Genomic DNA, 21,082 nt, shown 5'->3' with positions numbered 1-21,082 from the left:
TTTGAGCTTCTTTGGCTGTTTTAATATTCTTTAATTGTCTTTAAAACTGATTTTTTTTTTTTAAATTTTTTTTTTCTCATAATAGAAAAGATCAGAACACCACGAGTAAGACAACTAAATCCATTACAGGTGAGGTTTTGGTTACCTTTTATCTGATGATACCCTCTTTGTCCCCATTTCTTTGTTTTTATGCGAGTGCTTTTCATAAGAGTGACTGAAAGCAAGTTGAGCGCTACAAGAAAACGTCTGGCTTATACTTTCAAATGTCTTCCTTTTCATGCGATCCTATCTTTCTTTCTTTTGAAAAAAACCACAAAAACCAACCTTCAAGTAGCAATAAAAACCCGCCACCTTGACCTGTGCTTATACTCCATAATTTTAAACGTTTGCCCCACCTGTTGGAGACAAGTGAGGGACTTTGTGTGATTCTTCAAGTTGACTTTAAGCCTAATGTATAATGTGTTTAACACGCTCTTTCGCGGTTAGTGCTAGTGCTTCCCGGTGTCTTACGTTCCTGGTATGTTCCAAATGCTTTTAAATTTCTGCCCCGGTCTTCTATTGATCCTCACAGAAATTATTTCAATTATTCTTATTACTTGGTCTGGCAGAAAAACTTGTATGTCATGCTGTTAGAGAAGAATTTTTTTTTTTCCCTTTAGTACTTCAGTGAAAACAGGACAAACTGCCGTAAATACATCAAAAGCCAACAAAACTTTACAAAAACTTGGTATTATTAAGACACTGGAAATAACAGCCATATCATTTTTTTGTTGCTTGTTTTATTGGCTTTCATGAACAATTTTTCTGAGCAAAGTTAGGGACCAGACATTATTTTGATAGGAGATTGTGCTTTTTAAAGATATATTGGTCTTGGTTCATTCCTCAGCATGGCCACTTCTGAATCCAGTTTCTAGAATGGAATTAAGATTCATGTAACTGTGTTTCACAGCTGTCTTGTAGGTGGAAACCGGGAATTGTTTGCAGTCATTTAAGAGAAAGAGAACACAAGTTCTCTGCGGGAGCAAGGTTTTCTTACCAGAATCCTAAACAAATTCACATAAGATACTCTACTTCATGGCTTTCATTCGGTAGTTTGTTGGAATTAACTTAGGTTTTGGGTTTTTTTGGGTCATATCACTTGAATTTTTGCAGATTAAACTATTTTTGTATGCGTTTTTATACTCTTACTTCACAAATGTAAGGCTTATGAAATAAGCATTTCTACTGACTTCCTTGGTTTTGGGTATTTTACGTAGGTAAAAAAGAAAAGACTAAGAAATCGACAATGGCAGGAGATAGTAAAATCAAGAAAACTTCAAATACTGCAGGTAAGACAAATGAGAACTTTTACTTTTTACTTGGAAAACACAGGCAGGTGCTTTTCTGACCCTCTACCCACCTCCCTTTCCAGGGCAGATATTTAAGGTAGCGAGTCCAAGCTTTGCACACCTTTTCCTGGGCTTGCCAGTAGATTGTTGGATAGGCAAGCACCCTTCTTGCTCCTTGTGACTTGGCTAGCGCAGCGATAAGTAGCGCTGTTTGTAGATCTAGAACAGCAAAGAACCAGGGAAAGGAGATGAGTTTGGAGAAGTGGAGCCTTTTGCGTAACCGCAGCCATACACTTGTTTGGCAAAGCTTTTCCTGTATGTACCTTTTGTGCCCGTTTGTAATGAGGAGCGGGAATTTCAGTGATAGGAGGCCTCTGAATATCCGGCACAAAAAATCTGGCAGAAGAATTTACAGTGTAGTTCATTCTTGTTTTGCAAATCGCTTAGTTTAATATATTGAACTGAAGAATGCTTTTTTCTGCTGTTACCTACCAGCAAAATCTATAGATGAAGACCTTCAGATCCCAACAGAAGCTGAAATGGAAGCTGGGGAAACGAAGCTGTCAGACCCAAAGAACGTTCCAGAAGGGGACAGAGTTACAGAGCCTGTGAAGACAGGAGAGACTCAGTCCAAAGTCGTGACTAATCCTGCACCTGTACTAGGTAATTCTGATACAATAATGTCATTTTCAGGTTACTTCGCTAGTTGTAAGTTAGATGAAGTTTAACATTGTGATGTCTTCTCGAATGTATTTATTTTTTAGAGAAACTTGCGCAGATGCCTCATGTGGCGGCGTTGGACTTGGATGAGTTTCATGAAGCTTTAATTGATCAAGGTAAATTGCAAACTGACAAGGGTTTTTCTCATTGCTGTCCTAAACCTCTCTGTGAACTAAATGAGAATGCTTTTGAGGCCAGGAAATTAACATGACACTGGGTATCAGAAAAGAAAATCTGTTAAAATAGGTTCACTGACTGAAAAATTAAACAACAGTTCATCGTGATGACTGAAGTGGCTAAAACCACCCAAGATTTACATCTTTCAGTGGACATAATATTTTTACCTAGATTTTTCAGTGTGACTTGGGGACTTGCATTTAGAGCTCATCAGAGCAAAGGATTCAGGCTTTCTGTATGTTCTGTTTGCAGCTCCACCACTAATTCTTTTAATCTCAGTGCTTTCCATTGCCTGCTAGAGCTGGTTAAATAGGTGCTATTTTCCCCATATTTCATAACTGATTAAAATAGACTATTTCAGTTGGAAAGGACCTACAACAGTCATCTAGTCCGACTACCTGACCGACTCAGGGCTGACCAAAAGTTAAAGCATGGTATTAAGGGCATTGTCCAAATGCCTCTTAACCACTGACAGGCTTTGGGGCACCGACCACCTCTCTAGGAAGCCTGTTCCAGGGTTTGACCGCCCTCTCGGTAAAGAAACGTTTCCTAATGTCCAGCCTAAACCTCCCGTGGCGCGGCTTCGAACCATTCCCACACATCCTATCACTGGATCCCAGGGAGAGGGATCAGCACCTCTGTGTCCCCGCCTCAGGAAGCTGCAGAGCGCAGTGAGATTCCCCTCAGCCTCCTTTTCTCCAAACTAGACAAACCCAAAGTCCTCAGCTGCTCCTCAGAGGACATTCCTTCCAGCCCTGTCACCAGCTTTGTTGCCCTCCTCTGGATGCGTTCAAGGACCTGAACATCCTTAAATTGTGGGGCCCAGAACTGCACACAGCACTCAAGGTGAGGCCGCACCAATGCTGAATACGGCGGGATGATCCCCTCTCTTGACCGCCTGGTCACGCCGTGATTGATGCACCCCGGGATGTGTTTTGCATCCTACTTTTGCTCCTACTGAGCCTGCTGTCGCCCAGCACCCCCAGGTCCGTTTCCGCAGGGCTGCTCTCCAGCCACTCCTCTCCCAATTTGTACTCGTGCGTGGCGTTACTCCATCCTTGGTGCAGAATCCAGCATTTCGACTTGGTTAAATTTCAACCCATTAATCCTAGCCTAGTGCTCCAATCTGTCCAGATCCCTCTGCAAGGCCTCCTGTCCCTTGAGAGAGTCAACAGCACCTCCCGGCTTGGTATCATCAGCAAACTTGCTCATGGTGCATTCAACTCCTGCATCCAGATCGTTGCTAAATACGTTGAACAGCACTGGCCCTAGGATCGAGCCCTGAGGAACACCGCTGGTGACTGGTCCCCAGCCAGACGTAGCCCCTTTTGCTGCAGCCCTTTGAGCCCGGCCGGCCAGCCGGTTCTTCACCCAGTGCACCGTGAACCCGCTCATCCCACAGCTGGGCAACTTGTCCAGAAGGATGCTGTGAGGGACAGTATCAAAAACCTTACTAAAATCCAGAAAAACTACATCCACCGCCTTCCCTTCATCCACTGGGTGGGTGACCTTATCGTAGAATGACACCAAATTTGTTAAACGGGACTTGCCCTTTGTGAACCCATGTTGACTGTGCCTGATGACTGCATTATTCTTTAAATGCCTTTCAATGGTACCCGGTATGATTTTATCCATCATTTTTCCAGGAACTGAGGTCTCACAGGTCTGTAGTTCCCTGGGTCTTCCCTCACGCCCTTTTTGTAGATGGGAATAACGTTGGCCAGCTTCCAGTCAGCCGGGACCTCCCCAGGCTCCCAAGAGCTTTGGTAGATGATCGAGAGGGGTCCTGCCGTAAGATCCACCACCTCCTTCAGAACTCTGGGATGAATCCCATCAGGCACCATGGACTTAGGATAGAATCATGGAATCATTTAGGTTGGAAAAGACCTTTAAGATCACCCAGTCCAACCATTAACCTGACACTGCCAAGTCCACCGCTAAACCCATTAAGGGGAGAGTCGGAATTTCATATTTCCTGGCTTGGTGGCTGGATTATTTTTTTAATGAAAGTAAAAACCAGGAATCATTAAGGTTGGAAAGGATCTCTAAGATCATCAGTCCAACCATCAATCCAACACCCCCATGCCCACTAAACCATGTCCCCAAGTGCCACCTCTGCCCGTTTGTTGAACCCCTCCAGGGATGGGGACTCCCCCACCTCTCTGGGCAGCCTGTTCCAGTGCTTGACCACCCTTTCCGTGAAGAAATTTCTCCCAATATCCAACCTAAACCTCCCCTGACGCAGCTTGAGGCCATTTCCTCTTGTCCTATCGCTTGTTCCTTGGGAGAAGAGCCCAACACCCACCTCACTACAAGGTGACTTGTGAAGGTTCAGCTGATACAGCTGTATCAATAACAGACTAATTAATAACAGACTTTGGTTTAAACACAGCTGAAGTGTAGATTAATTCTCAGTTACTGTGCATGTGATAGTGGAGATGTGGCAAGGTTGTAGCTGCCGAACCTGTCAGGTAGATACAAACATTTTACAGTAGAAGTGATTCTCCTTTACCTGCACTTGCCTGTCCCGTATGATTGCTCTTTTCCTGTTTGCTGCCTTCTGTATTTTTCTGAGCCTCTCGCATATCCCTGTGGACTTTTCCCAGAAAAAAGAAAGAAAAAGAAAGATTGTGTGGACACATGCTAGGTACCTACATAGTCCTAGTGTGCTCTCCAAGTCTTGTGGTTGTGATTGTTCAGCTGATACGGCCTTAATGTCAGCGAAGTGCTTGCAGGTTAATTAAGGGATTTTAATTAATTTCTTTTATCCCTTACTTACTTACTTAAAACCATTCTTTCTGGAAGCATTTATATAACAACACTGTATGTGTCTCACCAATGTCATTTGTCTCTGTAAGTTTAATGAAGGAATATTTCATTTTTCACAATGACGGTGATAAAATGTAATGCAAGAAGTTCTTAAAGCTCTGCAGTATTTAAAGAACTCTGCCGAACTACTAAACTACCTCAACTTTTTTTTCTTTTTTTTGGTTTTTTTTTTTTTTTTTTTTTTTTTTTTTTGACGCTACGATAGCGACTACAAAGAGCGAAGAGTCAACTGAAGCAGCTGGCAAGGTCAGTCCAGAGGTCCTAAGTATGTGCTTGGTGCCATTTCCAAGTGTGCTGTCTGAAAACCTCCAATTTAAATCCTCTGCCAGTTAATTTCTTTGCGAGAAATAGCAAATAGTTTCTTTTGTCCTTGCTGTTTGTGATTTGATAGTGTCATGGTTTAGCACCAGCCAGCAACTCAGCACCACGCAGCCGCTCGCTCACTCCCCCTGCCCCGATGGGATGGGGGAGAGAATTGGAGGAGTAAGAGTGAGAAACACTCCTGGGCTGAGATAAGAACAGTTTAATAATTGAAATAAAGTAAAATAGTAATGACAATAATAACAGTATAATAATGATAACGATAGTAATATCCAAAGCAAGTGATGGCCAATGCAATTGCTCCCCACCCGCCAACCGATGCCCAGCCAGTTCCCGAGCAGCGATCGCAGCTCCCCGGCCAACCCCCCCAGTTTCTATACTGCCCATGACGCCGTATGGTATGGAACGGCCCTTGGGGCAGTTTGGGTCAGCTCTCCTGGCTGTGCCCCCTCCCAGCTTCTTGTGCCCCTGGCAGAGCATGGGAAGCTGAAAAGTCCTTGACTGGCATAAGCAGTGCTGAGCGACAACTCAAACATCAGCGTGTTATCAACATTCTTCTCATACTAAATCCAAAACACAGCACTCTGCCTGCTACTAGGAAGAAAATTAACTCTATCCCAGCCGAAACCAGGACAGATAGACTCTACCGTTTCACTCTTTGGCTTTTTCATTTTTTCCTCGGGTTTGTTGGGTACACCAAAACTCCTTTGTGCTCTGATCACCTCTTGCCCTCCTGTGCGTTTCTTCTCGTTAGATGCCGTGTTTGCACGTACAGCCCTGCAGTATTTGATGTGTGGGCATGTCGTGGAGATAAAGTAGTGGCGCAGTTATAGGGGCTTTTGGTTTGGTTTGAATTTTCAATGGGGTAGCGTGAGACAACCTAAGGATTGTGCAGAATTAGCTTAGATGTAGACACATCCACGATTAAGCAGTAATTAAGGTGATTACGTGACATAGAGAAAAAGTGTTAAAAAAAAAGTTTAATATGCTTTGCTACTAAATCCTAAAAAGGATTAAATGACCTGTGATGTAATTGTAAGTATTATAACCTGCTTTTAAGCAAGTGCTTCATTCAGTTTAATGGTGGTTTTGCATAGTAAAAATAAATGCTCCATTCAGTAATACAGCGGTTTTGATTTAGAGTTGAAGAAATCTCAGTAATACTTTTGTTTGATTACAGGAACTTGATGATACATGTGTGGTTCTTATTTCAAACTTGCCTGAGAAAGGATATTCTGTTGAGGAAGTTTCCAACCTAGCGAAGCCATTTGGAGGACTGAGGGATGTGCTGATTTTATCATCTCATAAAAAGGTATTCCAATTGGTATTTAGTAGTGTTTCTACCTAGAGAAGCTGCAAATGCGTTTTTAGCAAATGCAAATGTGACAACGTAGTGTGGCAAGCATTGATGCGAGATGCTTTTGATAAATTACAATTTAAAAAAAGATTTGTTTTCTTTATTTTAAAAGGCATATCTTGAAATAAACAGAAAATCTGCGGATTCCATGGTTAAATTTTACACCTGCTTTCCAATGTCACTGGATGGAAATCAGCTCTGCATCAACATGGTGCCTCAGTATAAGACCATCAAAGATGAAGTAAGTAATAAAATATATTGAAATTCTAGGATGCCTGATAACATTTCAATACAGGGCAGGATTTTGTATTTAAGCTGACTTTTATACACTGCCTGGTTTATACATTCTGACAGTGTGTCCTACTGAGGACTGATTGTCTTAAACGTCTTTTTGGGTCCCAGTCTTCTGATAGGACAATAGTGCAGATGTCAGAAGTGCTGATGCTGTTGATTTTATTAATAAAGCAGCAACTAAAAAGTTGTTGGGGGTTAGTGACTGCCAGTTAGCTGCTGCTAGTGAAGCTGTATTTTACAGTTCAAATCTTATAATGTCTTTTTTCTCTTTTTTTTTTAAAAGGAAGCAATATTTACTGCTATAATTAAAGATTCTGACCCGAAGGTAAGTTGATAACAATCTAACTTTTCTTCCACATGTTATCGAAGTAAGTTACTTTGAAAGGAAATTAGTTTCCTTCATACTGAAATATTAGCTAATTGAATTGTTATCTAAGCTTCCTCTTGAATTAAATGTTTATACATGTTTTTATGGACGAATGAGCAGGGAATAGAATGGGTAAACGTTCACTCAGTTTAGCTCCATGGTGCATGGAGTGCAAGGAATTAAAAATTTAATAGGAATCCTTTGAGACCCCCTCCTTCTGTTATGTTTTTCTCGTGTTCTAACACCAAGCTGCTGACCGCTATAGCTTGGAGAACAGGCGGTGTTTGCCTGTATATAATGCCACCCGCTTTCCCGGTGGGCTTTATAGACAGATATTTCGGTTTAACTAGAAAAACTACCGCTGTGCTTTGTTCAGTGTAGCGCATCGCCCTTGTCCCTCCCGTTCCTTCGCTGCACCCAGTGCAAGCTGGCAACTGATGTACGCATTGCACTGATTGTTACGCAGTTGTGGGTAGGCAGAGGTTAATAAATTCTAGCTTTTACGTCTTGCTTCTGTGAAAAATGTTTTCAGGATGTTCTTGATAGAGGGTCAGTCGTTGGGTCTGAATGTGGCTCTGGGCTTAAGCACAAGAACTTCACAAGAGTGACTTTAAGAACAGCAGCGTCAGAAGGTAATTTGTTTAAAAAGCGTATTGCCAGGAGCCCTGCCAGCAATAAATCACTTTCCAAGAAACCCCCAGAGGCTTGAATTTTCAGTTGCAAATGTGCCTGGGGGATATCTGCTTTCTCCTCATGATCGTTGCTTGGCACTAAGACGCGTTAACCCCTGCTTATGCTTCTGGTCTGCTTGTGGTGGAATATTTATTTTCTGTTCCTGATAAAGTCACAAATAATGGAATAAAGACATAACAGACCGGGGCGGGAGGAATCTCTTCCTTGTTGGGAGTGAGCATTGTGTTTCTAAAAGACACGCAGCTTTCGAGTATTTAAAGATAAGACTTGTTTAAGGTTTCCGAAGTCCACGAGTACCTTTGGACTTTGTGTCCCAGGACCCTTCCCTTTGTTACCGCACAAAATATTTGGTGCTAGGCTTCAGTCTGTGGTTCTGCTGGCGCTGCGTTTCCCGTTTGCTGTCAGCCCACCCGTACGTTCTGCACCGGAATCCCTCCTGGTCAGATGAGAGTGACGGGTCTCCGGGATAGCCTGTCCCTATGGTGGTGGTGACGACTCCGGTTGAAAATTGAGAAACACAAGAAATGATATTTGACCAAGCATCCTTATGTTATTACAGACTGATCAAGTAAACCAAACTCCAACTTAAAAACCAGGATCGGAGTCTTTCGGATCGGTTTCTATGCCTTGGCCAATTTATAATCAGACTAGGTAGTGCCTGCTTTGCAAAAGACCAAATTTTATTCACACTTCAGCTATATTTTGCAGTGTTCTTGAAGAGACTTTTCGTACTTTTTTAAAAAAAAAAAAGGTAATTTAAAATAAAACACTCAACTCGATCCTCTTAAGTTTGTTGTTCTTAGCTGGTTCTTCTGAGGTACTGCACAGAAAACTGGAAAATCTGGTGTGAATCTGAAAATGTGAACACTGGATGTGTGTGAACGCGATTTTTCAGTAAGATCCGAGTGATACAGAAGCTTTCTGTGGGGCTTTTCTAACCTAGGTCAGTAGTTGCTAATAAAGCGCGTCACAAAGTTAAAGCAAGTTTTGTCATTGCTTTTCTTTAGGTAAATACTGAAACGATACATAATCAGTTTGTGCATCTTGGGAACTTGCCAGATGACGGATACAGAGAACTTGAAGTAGTTTGTGTAGGACTTCGATTTGGGAAAGTAGATCATTATGTTGTACTGAAGAATAAAAACAAGGTAAATTTTTTTTTTTTTTTTTCCTGTGGTGCAAAGTACCATGTTAGGGAAACAAAAATTAAAAAAAAAAAAAAAAAGTATCTCCCAGTACCAAGAATGTTCTGCTAATGAGAGATCAAAGTTTCTGACTCTCTCCCACTCATCCTGAACAACAAAATAGTTCATCATATTTGCTGGGGGCAGTGGGAAAGGAAAAAAACAAAACCAACCAACCAAACTTTTGGCTGTTACCTAGCCTGGAACAATACAAGACCGGTTTGGTAAGCACTGAAAGTAAAGTTTTCCCAAACAGCTGGAAAAATTGTTAACCTTTGACATTAGAGGTGTAAGTGGGGGGAAAATAAGTTCCCATTTTGTAGGAAATGGCAAAAAAATTTATTTTGATATGAGAAGCAAAAATGTCAGAATTGCTGAAATTACTTTTTGTTTTGGGACACTTCAAAATCTAGTGACTTGATTTTCAATTTTCTTTTTTTAAATTTTGGTATTTTAATTTTTAATGCCGCTGGTTTTGCACTTAACATTGGATTTTTATTTTATGAACTAGATTAAAGTCGCTGTGTGTACATGTATATTGTAACGATTAAAATGCAGTTGCGCTCCCGTTATGATGAGCTGTTTTAAGTGTGCAGCTGCTAATAAACCATAAAACAGGTGAAGATGCTTTTAAGAAAAAAAGCTTTTTTTTTTTTTTTTTTTTTTCCTGTAGCTGCAAGGTTGGACACCTGTGGGTAGGGAAGCTCCAGGCTCCACTGTTCTGCGATGTAGTTCTTTAGTGCTAAAGATAATTCCAAACAGGAGAGATTTCTTCCTTCAGCCTCTCAGAAGGAAGAGTCCCCTGTTCTCCGTATGCAAGAATGTAGGATTTAATAAAAAAAAAAAAAAAGGTGCTTATAGCTAATTTAAAGTGAAGATGTTGAAACCCTTCAGGAATACTAGATATCCCATGCTACATCAACTTTATTTATTAAACTTGCTCTGCAATACAGAAATAAGATGAAGTAACAGTTATTTGAAGCTTGTGCTTTTTTTTTTTTTTCCTCCTTTTAGGCAATTCTGCAGCTGGATAGTCCCAAGTCAGCCAGATCAATGTGCAGCTTCCTGAAGCAATATCCGTATAATATGGGTGAGCATACATTGACCTGTACGTTGTCACCCAATGGAGAGTCTGCTGAGGTAAGATTTCTTTTCAAGAACACGTTATTTTTGTGGACTAGAACCGCCTTGCCGTGAGGGGCAGCTAATGGTGCCAGTGGCAGCATTTCCGTCGCTTTTTGCTGCCATTGCGGGCGAGAGTGAAAACTGTGCAAGAGCTGGGGACTGGATCGACTTGTCTGCATTCGGGGACGCGGCATAGGCGTGAAAGTATGTGTTGCTGTCTGTCTTTTATATCTTCCTCTATTTTACAAACATATATAGAATCTCTTTCATCTCCACCGATGAAAAAGTATTTCTTAAGGCAAGATGAAGAGAAAAAGGAAGAAAGGAGGAAAGCAGCTGTTTAGTACTGGTTAGAAAAGGATTGCTAATTGAAATTAGTAGAGTTTATTCATCTTTAAACAGTTCATCCGCTTTCGTCCTCTTGATTCCAGACTCAGCTGCTAGGTCAGCACTGGTCTGTGCGCCCGCAGCTGCTTCCATCTCCTCTCTTACAAATGAAATGACTCGCAGCGTTGAGCAGCTCCCAGTTTAGTTCTGGTGCTTTGCTGCAGGAACAGCAAGCTGCAGCAGCAGAACACCAGAGAGGAAGGAGCTTAGCGCATGTGGTGTTGGATAGATAAAGAGCTTTAAGCGAGAAATGCGACCGGTAGCCACGTGCTCGTGGTGTTCTGGCTTCCAAAGTGGAGAACGTAAATCCCGACGTGGTCCCTCGCAGCGTGGAGGTAACGCGCTGTTGACTCAGCACTCGAACGCGAGGATTTTGTATTTCACTAGTTCTGCGTGACCTCAAATTCTCATTTTTCAGTTCCTTTCTCTTGTCCTTACCCAAAAAAATGATTTTAATATTTGTCCAGCGATCGACTCTCCATCTCTTGCCACATCTTCCAAACTGCATTTATTGTAGGGGGATGGGGCTTGACTTTTATTCCTCTGAATTCCAGCTACGTTTGTTCTTCAAAGTTGATACATAACTGAGAGAACAGGGACCGACTACCCAGTTCAACGTGAACCGTATACGGCCGAGATTAAGACCAAAATGCGTATAGGGCTTTTTGGGGTTTTTGTTTTGGTTTTGTTGGGTTTTTTTTTCCCCAGGTGTGGTTTTGTGTTTTCTTTTTTAGTGATTATCCATGTGAATTCCATTCTTGGAGCTCTCATTCCCTGTGTGTTGCTGTTCCTTTTCAGTGGCACAACTTTGGGATGCCATTTGAACAAGAGGATGTGCCCGGAGGGGCAGGGCATCTTAGGGTTGTTTTTTTTTTTCCCCCTTCACTTTTATTCATCACAAGGGAAAGTTTAACTGCAGATGCCTAAAGATCACAAAGGCATCAGTTTGTTGCTTCAGCAGGGAGGAAGAAAAGTCATCCAGATGTGTACTGCTTACCGTGCTGACAGAGCTGTCGGTATTATTTGCTCTGAGCATCACAATGAATTTCAATTTTTTTTAAGAGTAGGCTGCATACTGATCGTTGCCTTGTTTCATAGTTTGCTCTCTATTGTATTGTCAATTTTTTCTGCTTTATTGAAAAGCATCCTTATTTACGAAGCCTGTAGGGTAGCTGTAGGGTGTTTAGGATTCATGTTTTTGAAGACGTACTGTGTCAGTAGAGACTCTAGGTGTACATTTCTGGCAGGGCTCTCCTGCAATAGCATATATTTATATGCATATTGTATATTTTATTATAGCAATAGTTGCATTTGCGATGGTTTAGGCCATACAACGATGCCCGACCAGATGCGATTTGGGCAGATGTGTTTTTCCGAGCGGATTCATTGTGTCCCTTTCCAAGTCGATCAGCAGTTACTGTGCACGTGCAGAGCCTAGCCCGCGTAAAATCAGCTATAGTTTTTCACCTTCCTGCGAGTGGGACGCTTTGAGGTTTGGTGATCAGCCTGCCTTGCCAGCTCGTCCCTCCCTCTCGTTCTGAGTCTTCGTGGCCAACGGGGCGCAGTTTGTTCATCAGGAGCGACCCTCCCGTTCAGGTTTCTGCTAGCCTAGAGTCAATATAACAGCACCGAAGATGCTCTTTAATTACGTATTTGATCCAGAGAACTGGCTTAACTTAGGAACGCCGCCCCTCTTCCAGGTGAGCGTGGCGGGTGGCACCGTGGGTACGGCGGGGTGGGCTCAGGTGAGCTGGCGTGCGTCCCTCGGCACTGCTGGTGCGGGGTGGGGACCCGCCGCAGGTGAGGTGCTGAGTAGCTAAAATCCGGTGAGCGCGGGTGCGTAGGGTGCTCTTCTCTCTTCTGCTAGATGTAAGAGCCTGGATTAGATGTTCCAAGAGTTCTCCCCGTCTTCTTCCCCATTGCAGGGATGATTCTCCCCATCGCTGACTCTCTTTGTGTAGGACAAAATATGCTTTAATTCCGAGCCACTTTATTTTGTATTTCAGTTCATATAGTAAACTTCAGATCATTTTAAAGAACGTAAATTATAGTTGTGTTTGACGATGTCCGATGCATTTTAGAGTAATATCTTTCTTTAGACTAACTTTGTAGCTGAAGAGAATAACCAAATCATCAGGCTTATGAGCTTCTTCTCGAGTCTAGAAAATGTGAGTAATAAGGTCCCTTAGCACTGGAAAATAAGCAAAATATCATTCATTAAAGTGCTCGTCCTAAGGGATGTCTCTCAAGGATGCATTGTGGGAACACTTTGTGATTCAAATCTGCTTTTTATCAGTTCCCTGTATCTTGTGTAGCAACAGAATAACGTGCCTTTGTCACTATAAATGTTTCATCAGGGCAGAGTTCAGTGCCAACAAAGAATGGCATTCACGCTCCGTTTTCAAAATAATATTTCTTTCCAGCTGCACGCTTTGGGTGATACAGGGTGCTTGTCTGATTGAGAGAGGTTGGCCAGCCAGATAGCAGTAATGTAAGTGCTTGGTTAATCACACTGTAGTTTTGTTTCTGTAATTTTGCTGATGATGTCTGAACGTAATAACTGCTGAAATCACAAAAATATGGGGAATCTCCTGTGACGGTGAAGGAGGATGTGCAACTGGAATACAGAGCCATAGAGCGTGGCTGCGACTGGTGACATTCCAGCCTTTGTCAATGCGACTGTCACAGCTTTTGCACAAAATAAATAAACCTGTACTTTGGAGATACGCTCCTACACTTTATTTTTATCTATATCTGAGGTGGAGAGAAAAATGCCTGGTCACACTGGTAAGAGGGGAAACTTGAGTTTTTCTAGCCGTGGTCCTTCACTGCATTTTGAGCCTGTTAGCTCTTGTCCATCTTCCCGGTTTCGTTGCCAGAATCTGGATTTTATGCCTAGGTACCATAGGAACGTTGCTCCGTTTGCCCTAAGCCGTTTTCTCTAGAAGCCTTTCATTCAGAAGCTAGTCTGAAGGAAAAAAAATAATTTTTAATTCATTATAACATGTTTGAATTACTTTTGGCACTTATCTCTGGAATAAATGTTTTCAGAAAGGGAAAACTGAAGGCTTTGAAATTTTGTGCATAAATAAAAGATTAAAGTGAATTGTACGTGCACTGAATTTATCTGATGTTCTTTCTGATAGCGATAGTCTTCAAATTAGTTTGTAGGATGCCTTCAGAAAAGAGGGAGAGATTTCATTTCAAAGTTTTTTTTGGATTGCTTGGACCTACGCTACTGACTGCGATAGCTGCAGAGCTGGCATGGTTTGCGGTTGTCTTTTTTTCGGAAGACGTTGTTTCATCTCACGTTTATTCTACAAGTTTATTCTACGTAGCAGAAAGGCGTAGTCATCCTACAAGAAGGGAGTGCTACATTAGCAGGTTTGAAGGACTAGAGACTGGCCTTGGGATTTCTGTAGATGCTTGACTTGGAATATAATTTGTCTTCCGAAAAGGCGTGCCGCTGTTTTCTGCGTAGTACTTACCTGTCAGGCTGACGGCGTTCACCCTGAGCTCCGCAGCTGTTAGCATCCTCGCCAGTACAGGAAAGAAGGTGCTGTCAGGGAACAGCTGCATTTAATGTCCCTCTCCCCCAGGTAAATCACAGACTAAAAGCTAATTCTGCTCAAGAACACGACAGCTCTGAAGACGAGACGAAACGGTGGTGTGCCACGTGTTCTGCCTAGCAAACTTCTAGTTAAAATCCCTTACGCTGCCATGCGCTTTTATTCGTCGCCTTGCGAAATACATGTGCTGTGGGGAACAGTTTTAGAACAATTTACTGACAGTTGATCTTTCAGGTGATACGTGCCTAAATTTGGGTTCAGGGTGTTATTAATGAGCTGGGTTATGCAAATTCTGTGCTGATGCTTCTGAAAGTCATAGACACTGACCCCCGATTTTTGCCTTTCAGGCTGAAGTTGCGAAAAAAGAAGTGAAGAAAGAGGAACTAAGCAAAGGAAGGTATGCCTTTCAAGTATTTAAGGGTGTTTTTCATTTATCTATGTTCATGGAATGCATATCCAAGACTGAGCAGATTGCTGAGCCGTCTCTCTAACTAAGCTTGACGAAGAGGCCCGCTGCGAGAGCCATCAACTCTTACCTGCTGTTACTTCTTTCAAGCTTTTGTGTGTTCTGTGTGTGCAGGGCGTGTAGTGTACTGCTGTAGAGCTGTAATGTTTGTGATTTCTTTGAAATCCGGGGCTTGCAAAGAACGCGGACAAACGGGGTGAAATGCTGTTTCCTGTGTAGTTCGTGGAGTTATTACTGTCTTACTAATTACGGCCAGGATTTTACCACAGGTCCTGGAAAGTATGTTTGGAAATACATGTTGGTAAGACAATTTTTCGTTGTATTTAACCATGAAGTGATTGCTTTATTTCATCCTACAGCGCTTTCCTCTGTCAGAGCACCTGGCTCTATTGTTTCTGTTTCCAAATGCTAAAAATAAACTGAAACTTCCTTGTTTAACTTATTAACATTAACTTCATGCTGTGATGCAGGTCCCTGAATTGATTTAAAAAAATGTTTAGATGCTATAGAAATGGGAAATGGTGGTTTTGGTATGTTCCGTTTAAAATTGTTTTACGGACATTGCTTGTAGTAAAATTTCTAATTGTGGAGTAACCATTTGTTGGTTTTAGAGTCTTGATTATGTGTTTTTTCATAAATGGATAGATCATTATAAAAGTTCTTGTTATAGATCATTATAAGAGTTTTTGTTAACAAATATGACTTAACACACCTGTGACTCAAATCCATATTTCTGGATAAGTTTTATCATTAAAAGAAAAACCAAAACTGTGTAATAATGGTCCTAAACCTGAATTTCAAGTAACGCCATTATACTATCACGGACTGTTACTATATTTCCAAAACCTGTTTCTTTCAAAAAAGTTAAGCGCTCCTAATTTAATGAGCCCTCTACTCACGCGCTAGTCAGTTTTGGAAGCCTTTAGTGTCTAAACGGTCTCCGACTCGCACGCAGGCAGACGTGCAGGTAACCTTTTTGATTCCAGACTGGTGGGCTTTAGCTAGTGGTGGTAATTATTCCAAACAGGCGACTCTGACGCGAATGCCAGCCGCTGCCCAGCGTCCTGTTGTGGCTGGTGAACAGATGGGAAAACTGGCGTTTTCCCCTAGAAATAACGCCACGCACCTTCTCCTTGCCGGAGGCAACTGTTTCCTCCTTGTGAGCTTTTGTGACCTGATCGGTTATTCTTCTGAGTTACATTTTACAAGAAGCAGCAAAATATCTTAAATGTTGTTCTAGATGGCAAGACCTTGTCGCGTGTTTCTGCGGAGGGATGGAGCAGCAGAAGCTGGGCCTGCCCTCTCGGTCATCTTGGAAAAAAAACTCTGGAATGGTTCTGGAAGCTCGGTTGTTGTCCAGCCCGAGTAGGTAGTTCATCTAACCTTGCAGCTGAGGTGACCGACGTGCTTATGTGAATGCCTCTGCTCTTTTCAAGGATGCTGACGCGTTTTGGTGGGATTTATTCCCTTCAGCCAAACTGGCTGAAACTTTTCTTGGCCAGGTTAAGAATCGAGGACTGTTCTACCGCTCCTTTTAATCCTGAGCGCGTAGGAAGCAGGTTGTGTCTCCGTTGTGATGCAGCCTCCGTGCTGGCATTCCTAGGACTGAACTCTCCGAGCCTTTCCCTCGCTAATTTGGGCAGTGATGCCTGCCTATGGCAGCTCGTGCAGAAACTGAGCACCAGGTAGTGTTGGTTTCACCCTTTATGCTACCTCTGTGCAGGAAATCTGTCTCGCAGGTCTACGTGCTCTTTCTTTCCCAATGCCTAACAGGTCTTTTAAGTGTTAATTCAAGCACCTTGATGCTTCACCAGGCTCACTCATCTTTATCTCTGCACATTGCTGCCTCCGCAGAGCTCTCCTTCCACTGCTTCACCGTCCGGTTTGAATCTATCGCTGTATTTCGGAGACCACTGGGCCTTTGCGAAAGGCACAGAGTGGGTGTTGGCGTGAAAGGAGGCATGAAGTCCCAAGGATTCGGAGACCAATATCTCATTTGAATTATGTAGAGGATAATACATGTGTGCTGCTCGCCGTAAGCTGTGTGGTTAGTCTGTGGTTCCAGCGTTCACTGACATTTTTCCATTCCCTGCAAATCGTATAAACAGAGGCTGTGGGGTGCAGTTTAGCAAGGCATTAGAGCTTGTATTTAATTAAGTTTTCTACGCATCAGTGACAAGGCTGGGCTTTCAGAGCTGCACTTCTGGGCTCTGAATTACCCGGGTAGTGTTTTGCTACACAGACACGTGAGACATAAATCTCAGTAGTCTGTAGGATGCTGAAACAGAAGAGAAAATTAACTGAAATCTTTTTTTTTGCTTTTGGAACACAAACAATGCTTCATCGATGTCGAAATATCTTCTGTGTTGTGACTGAGTAAACCGATACTGGGGCATAAAAAGCAGATCAGCCCTGACTGCTTAGTCACTCGTGAGGCGCACGTACCCCGAAACATTTACAAGTAACAAATTTAAATTGATTACAGGTCTAGAGAAGCCCGCTCGAGATGAGCGTGATGCCGGAATGAGCAAGGTTGCTTTTCTTTCATAAGACTGCAGTTACTGTGAGTTGAGCCGCTCGGGCTCTGAAGGAGATTCCCAGGATTTTGCGGGGCATGGCGGGGAGCGCGAGGGCTGCCTGCCAAGCCACGAAACGCTGCGGCCCTGCCGCTTTGCTAGGGCGGGAGCGCCCTTGTAGCGTGCCGCAAGCGTCCGTCCGCGGTGCGGTCATGATGTGCTACATCTGTGCCGATTTTAGATGGGCGGCGCGAAAGACTTGGAAGCAGAATTCCTATCCCTTCTTCTCTCTCCTCTCGCCTTTTGTAGCAGCAGAGGACAGTGCCCTCGGGTCTGGAGGAAACCTTCGAGATCGGTGTTTTTGTCGTGCTTGCGTAGCACAGTTGTTAACTGAGTGTGCCCGTTTCCATCTTTCTGCTGGCTCCATGTATTGTGTCTTCGTCTTGTTAACCCTCGCATCTGGCCACTTCAAGACTTAACATTTCCGTCAGCGCTGAGTTCCATTTGATCTAGCCTTCCAGTTTCTTGCTGACATCACGCTGGGAGTAGTACCAAAAGAGCTGCTCTGCTCTTTTTTTTTACTTTCATGAGGGTTTATACAAACGTGCACCCTTTATTCATACGCCTAGGTTCTGAGAAACCATAGCGCAGGCTGCTCCATCGTGCATAACCGCTGATTAATTACGTGTGTTTGCTGCTTCTGTGTTTGTTTCAGCACTTAGCGAGATTGTCAGCATTGGTATTTCGGCACCTTCCCATCTAGAGATGCATGAGGTGTTGGGATGCTCGTTTTCTCGAGCTTTGCGGGGAAAGGGGCAGAGTCATCTCTAATTTCAGTGTCTCCCAAGATCATCTACGGAGGATTCTTTCTTTCAGAGAAGCATAATGCACTTTAACTGCGGTTCTCTGAAAAGCGCTATCCTCTGCATTGTCATCTTGGGCTTTGTTATCCTGGGAGCTGACAGTGGGATTATGCAGTGAAAACAGAGCCTGGCCGAAAGGAGCCTCTGTGCACGTATCGTGTTCCCTGCTATTGGGCGAGGTCAATGCAGTTTAAAACCAAAGTGACCCCTCCCTTCCCCCAAACCTGAACCAAAACCAAAAAAAAATATTCACAAACTTCAGCCTCCTAGCTACTGGAAGAGCTCTCTAGGTTGGTGACTGCAGAGTCTGCTGTCTTCACACAAACCAAAACTCTGGTAATTCCTTTATACAGGGAGACTGAAGTTTTATTTTCGCTGTGTATGCGCTTTCACAGTCTGCCTCGCATCAGGGGATCTAAATTTTAGGAGTTCACGCCAGCGCTGAGGTCACGGGGCACATCTGTAGTGAGTGCTACCTTGAGAGGTCTGACTACAAGTAATGTAATTCGAAGTGTAAGAGGCTTGCGGTACTGAGGTGGATTAAACAGAAGCATAAAACTAATCAGCTATTCGCCTCAATATTTTTAACCATTTTAACGCTGATAGGCTAGATTTCCAAATGCTAAGCACTAATGCATCAGGAAATCCCCCACCATTGGCGTCAAGAGGTTTCTGGTAACTGTAGAATTCTCAACATAGTTTGATTTCTTCTGTTTTTTTTAAATGCATTTAGCTCTGGCTTGAAAAAATATCCAGAGGGATCAGGAGTGGTGCAAACAGCAGCTGCTAATCCTCCAGTAGAGCCTAGTGTGGCAAAGAAAGGACCCGTTTCCGTCTCTAATGTCAAAGACGAGATGTCAGCAGTACAGATAGAGCCCTCTGAGTCCCATCTTGAAAGAGCAGTAAGGGAGTCTGCTCAGAGACTGGCAGAAACGTCTGTGGAGAAAGCGGGCGCTGGAGTTGAAGCTCCTGTGGCACCTGTCAAACCCGCTGCTACCGAATCATCTGAAGCGAAGTCAGAAGAGATGCTGCCGCCGCCTTCCAGCGTGGAGAAAGAAGAGGCAGTTAAAGGTAATGCCAAACCAGCGTTGTTCGAATCTGCGGTTGTATCTGCACCAGAGAAGGAAGTTAAAGATGAAGAGTTGCCTGCTCCTGCCGTTGAGCGCCCAGAAGAATTGTCCGATGCGGGCAAGGCTGAAGATGCGCCGTCAGATCGTGCTGCGAAGCCAGCAGCGGGGGATACGAGAGGGGCCGTCCCCGAAGCGGTGCTCCCTCGTTCTGATGCAGCTTCTGTGGAGACCGTGTCATCTGTTGTCAGACAGACAAACAAGTTGGATGCTCCTGAAAAAAATACTGTTTCTGATGCTGTGAAAACAGAACATAAAACGTCTGTAACTCCAATAACAGAGAAGAAACCTGTACTTAAAACTGGGGCGGCCGTGGAGAAGAAACTGGATGTAGCTGGAGCAGACGCAGAGGTGAAACCAGAAGAGTCTGCGCTCAAAGTCGGAAGAGCTGTGGTGGAGAACCCTGACAAGCTTTTGGTCAAGACCGGGGCAGAGACAGAGAAGAAACTTGAAAAACCTGCGACCAAGGTTGGGGCTGCTATGGAAAATGCTGCAAATGCTGTCAATGAGAACAACGAGGGAAGTTTAATCAAAGCCCGTCAAAATAAAGGAACGGGACCGGCAAAACCCGATGAAACCCTCAAAGCAGTTACGTTAAACTCCTCTCTATCTGTCAAGGAATCTTCCTCTGTTGGTAAAACGATTTTAAAGGCCGTGGTGTCTCTTCTGGATATATCAAAGTCACGGCTTCCAGTGCGGAGCAATGAGCCTTCCCTGTGTAAAGGAGGGGAGCAGAAAGCTCCCTCGAAGCCCGAGACCCGAGGCCAAGCAGCGGTGGAGAAGAAAATCGCGTCAAAAGAAGAGGGTCATCCACGACCTGGTAGCAGCCGATCGAGCCTGGGAGATGGCGGCGGCAAATGTAAAGTGAGCAGAAGTTCTCTTGTTGATGGAAAGGGAGGCAATGGGAGGAATTCATCTCAGCAAGAGAAGGACTCACGAGTGGAATCTAGGGCTAGTTCAAAACAGTCTCAAGAGGGAGAGAGTAGATCATCCAGCATGAAGAAAGACAACAGCAGCAATAAGGTGAGGAGGGCAGGAAGGCCGGTTCAGTGTGCCTGATCAGTAACTAACTCCATGCTTCTCTCAGATGTTGAGTATGGGACAATGAGATTATGTTCCCCTTCCCTTTTCCGTAAATCACTCAGCTGGTTTGGGCCAACAGACAAGTTGGAATAGCGAGATGGCGGGCAACCAGTTGCTTTTAGATGCAGCGTGTGCAACGCAAGTACGTAACTGGTTTGAAAATGCTACTTGGAAAAAATGGCAGGAAGGTATTTTTTGAAGCGAGTCTTTATTGAGTGTCACAACTTTATGTTCTTGGATTAGTTCTGAATGGGAATTAATAAGCTTTCTGTCCTTTTGTGAGCTGATATTTGCTTTGTCAAGTCCTGCGCAGACACTGGTTACTGAAAAGAGGCTGCTAAGCAAGGTATTACCTGTGACTTGTTGCTAGAGACTGTATGCCTGGACTCTACCACTGACGGTTGGCTTAGTTCTGTATTTGCCAAGCATGTGATCAGAAGCAGCAATCTGGACAACTTAAAAGTTTGCTAAGGGAAAAAAAATAGCTGCTTTTTTAAAAATGATTTTCTCTTTTGTGGACAGGTTCGTTGGCTTAACTGATTTCATGTGAACTTTTGTCTAATTTTGCAGGCTTCTGTTGGTGGCAATACTAAAACTTCAAAAAGTGGCCCTAGCAGCAGTGCAAAACCAAAGGAGGTGAGGACGTAACCGTAAATGAACTTAACGGCGGCGTTGG

At 43.5% G+C, this 21,082-nt stretch overlaps 1 protein-coding gene across 1 annotated transcript in view; it reads left to right on the top strand.

Annotated features, from left to right (window-relative positions):
- Nucleotides 1-21,082, top strand: part of ZNF638 (zinc finger protein 638) — a 57,999-nt gene that overhangs the window by 31,506 nt on the left and 5,411 nt on the right. Inside the window, exons 10-22 of the mRNA XM_075709882.1 lie at nt 86-129; nt 1,257-1,328; nt 1,824-1,991; nt 2,093-2,164; nt 5,242-5,300; nt 6,556-6,687; nt 6,845-6,973; nt 7,310-7,351; nt 9,094-9,234; nt 10,285-10,410; nt 14,699-14,748; nt 18,930-20,346; nt 20,977-21,042. Of these exons, the coding sequence (XP_075565997.1) occupies nt 86-129; nt 1,257-1,328; nt 1,824-1,991; nt 2,093-2,164; nt 5,242-5,300; nt 6,556-6,687; nt 6,845-6,973; nt 7,310-7,351; nt 9,094-9,234; nt 10,285-10,410; nt 14,699-14,748; nt 18,930-20,346; nt 20,977-21,042 (2,518 nt within the window). The remainder of the gene's footprint in view (nt 1-85; nt 130-1,256; nt 1,329-1,823; nt 1,992-2,092; nt 2,165-5,241; nt 5,301-6,555; nt 6,688-6,844; nt 6,974-7,309; nt 7,352-9,093; nt 9,235-10,284; nt 10,411-14,698; nt 14,749-18,929; nt 20,347-20,976; nt 21,043-21,082) is intronic.

Source organism: Pelecanus crispus, chromosome 4, assembly GCF_030463565.1.
Source record: "Pelecanus crispus isolate bPelCri1 chromosome 4, bPelCri1.pri, whole genome shotgun sequence".
In the NCBI taxonomy this organism is placed as follows: domain Eukaryota; kingdom Metazoa; phylum Chordata; class Aves; order Pelecaniformes; family Pelecanidae; genus Pelecanus; species Pelecanus crispus.
This window is presented reverse-complemented; position numbering and strand designations above follow the sequence as displayed.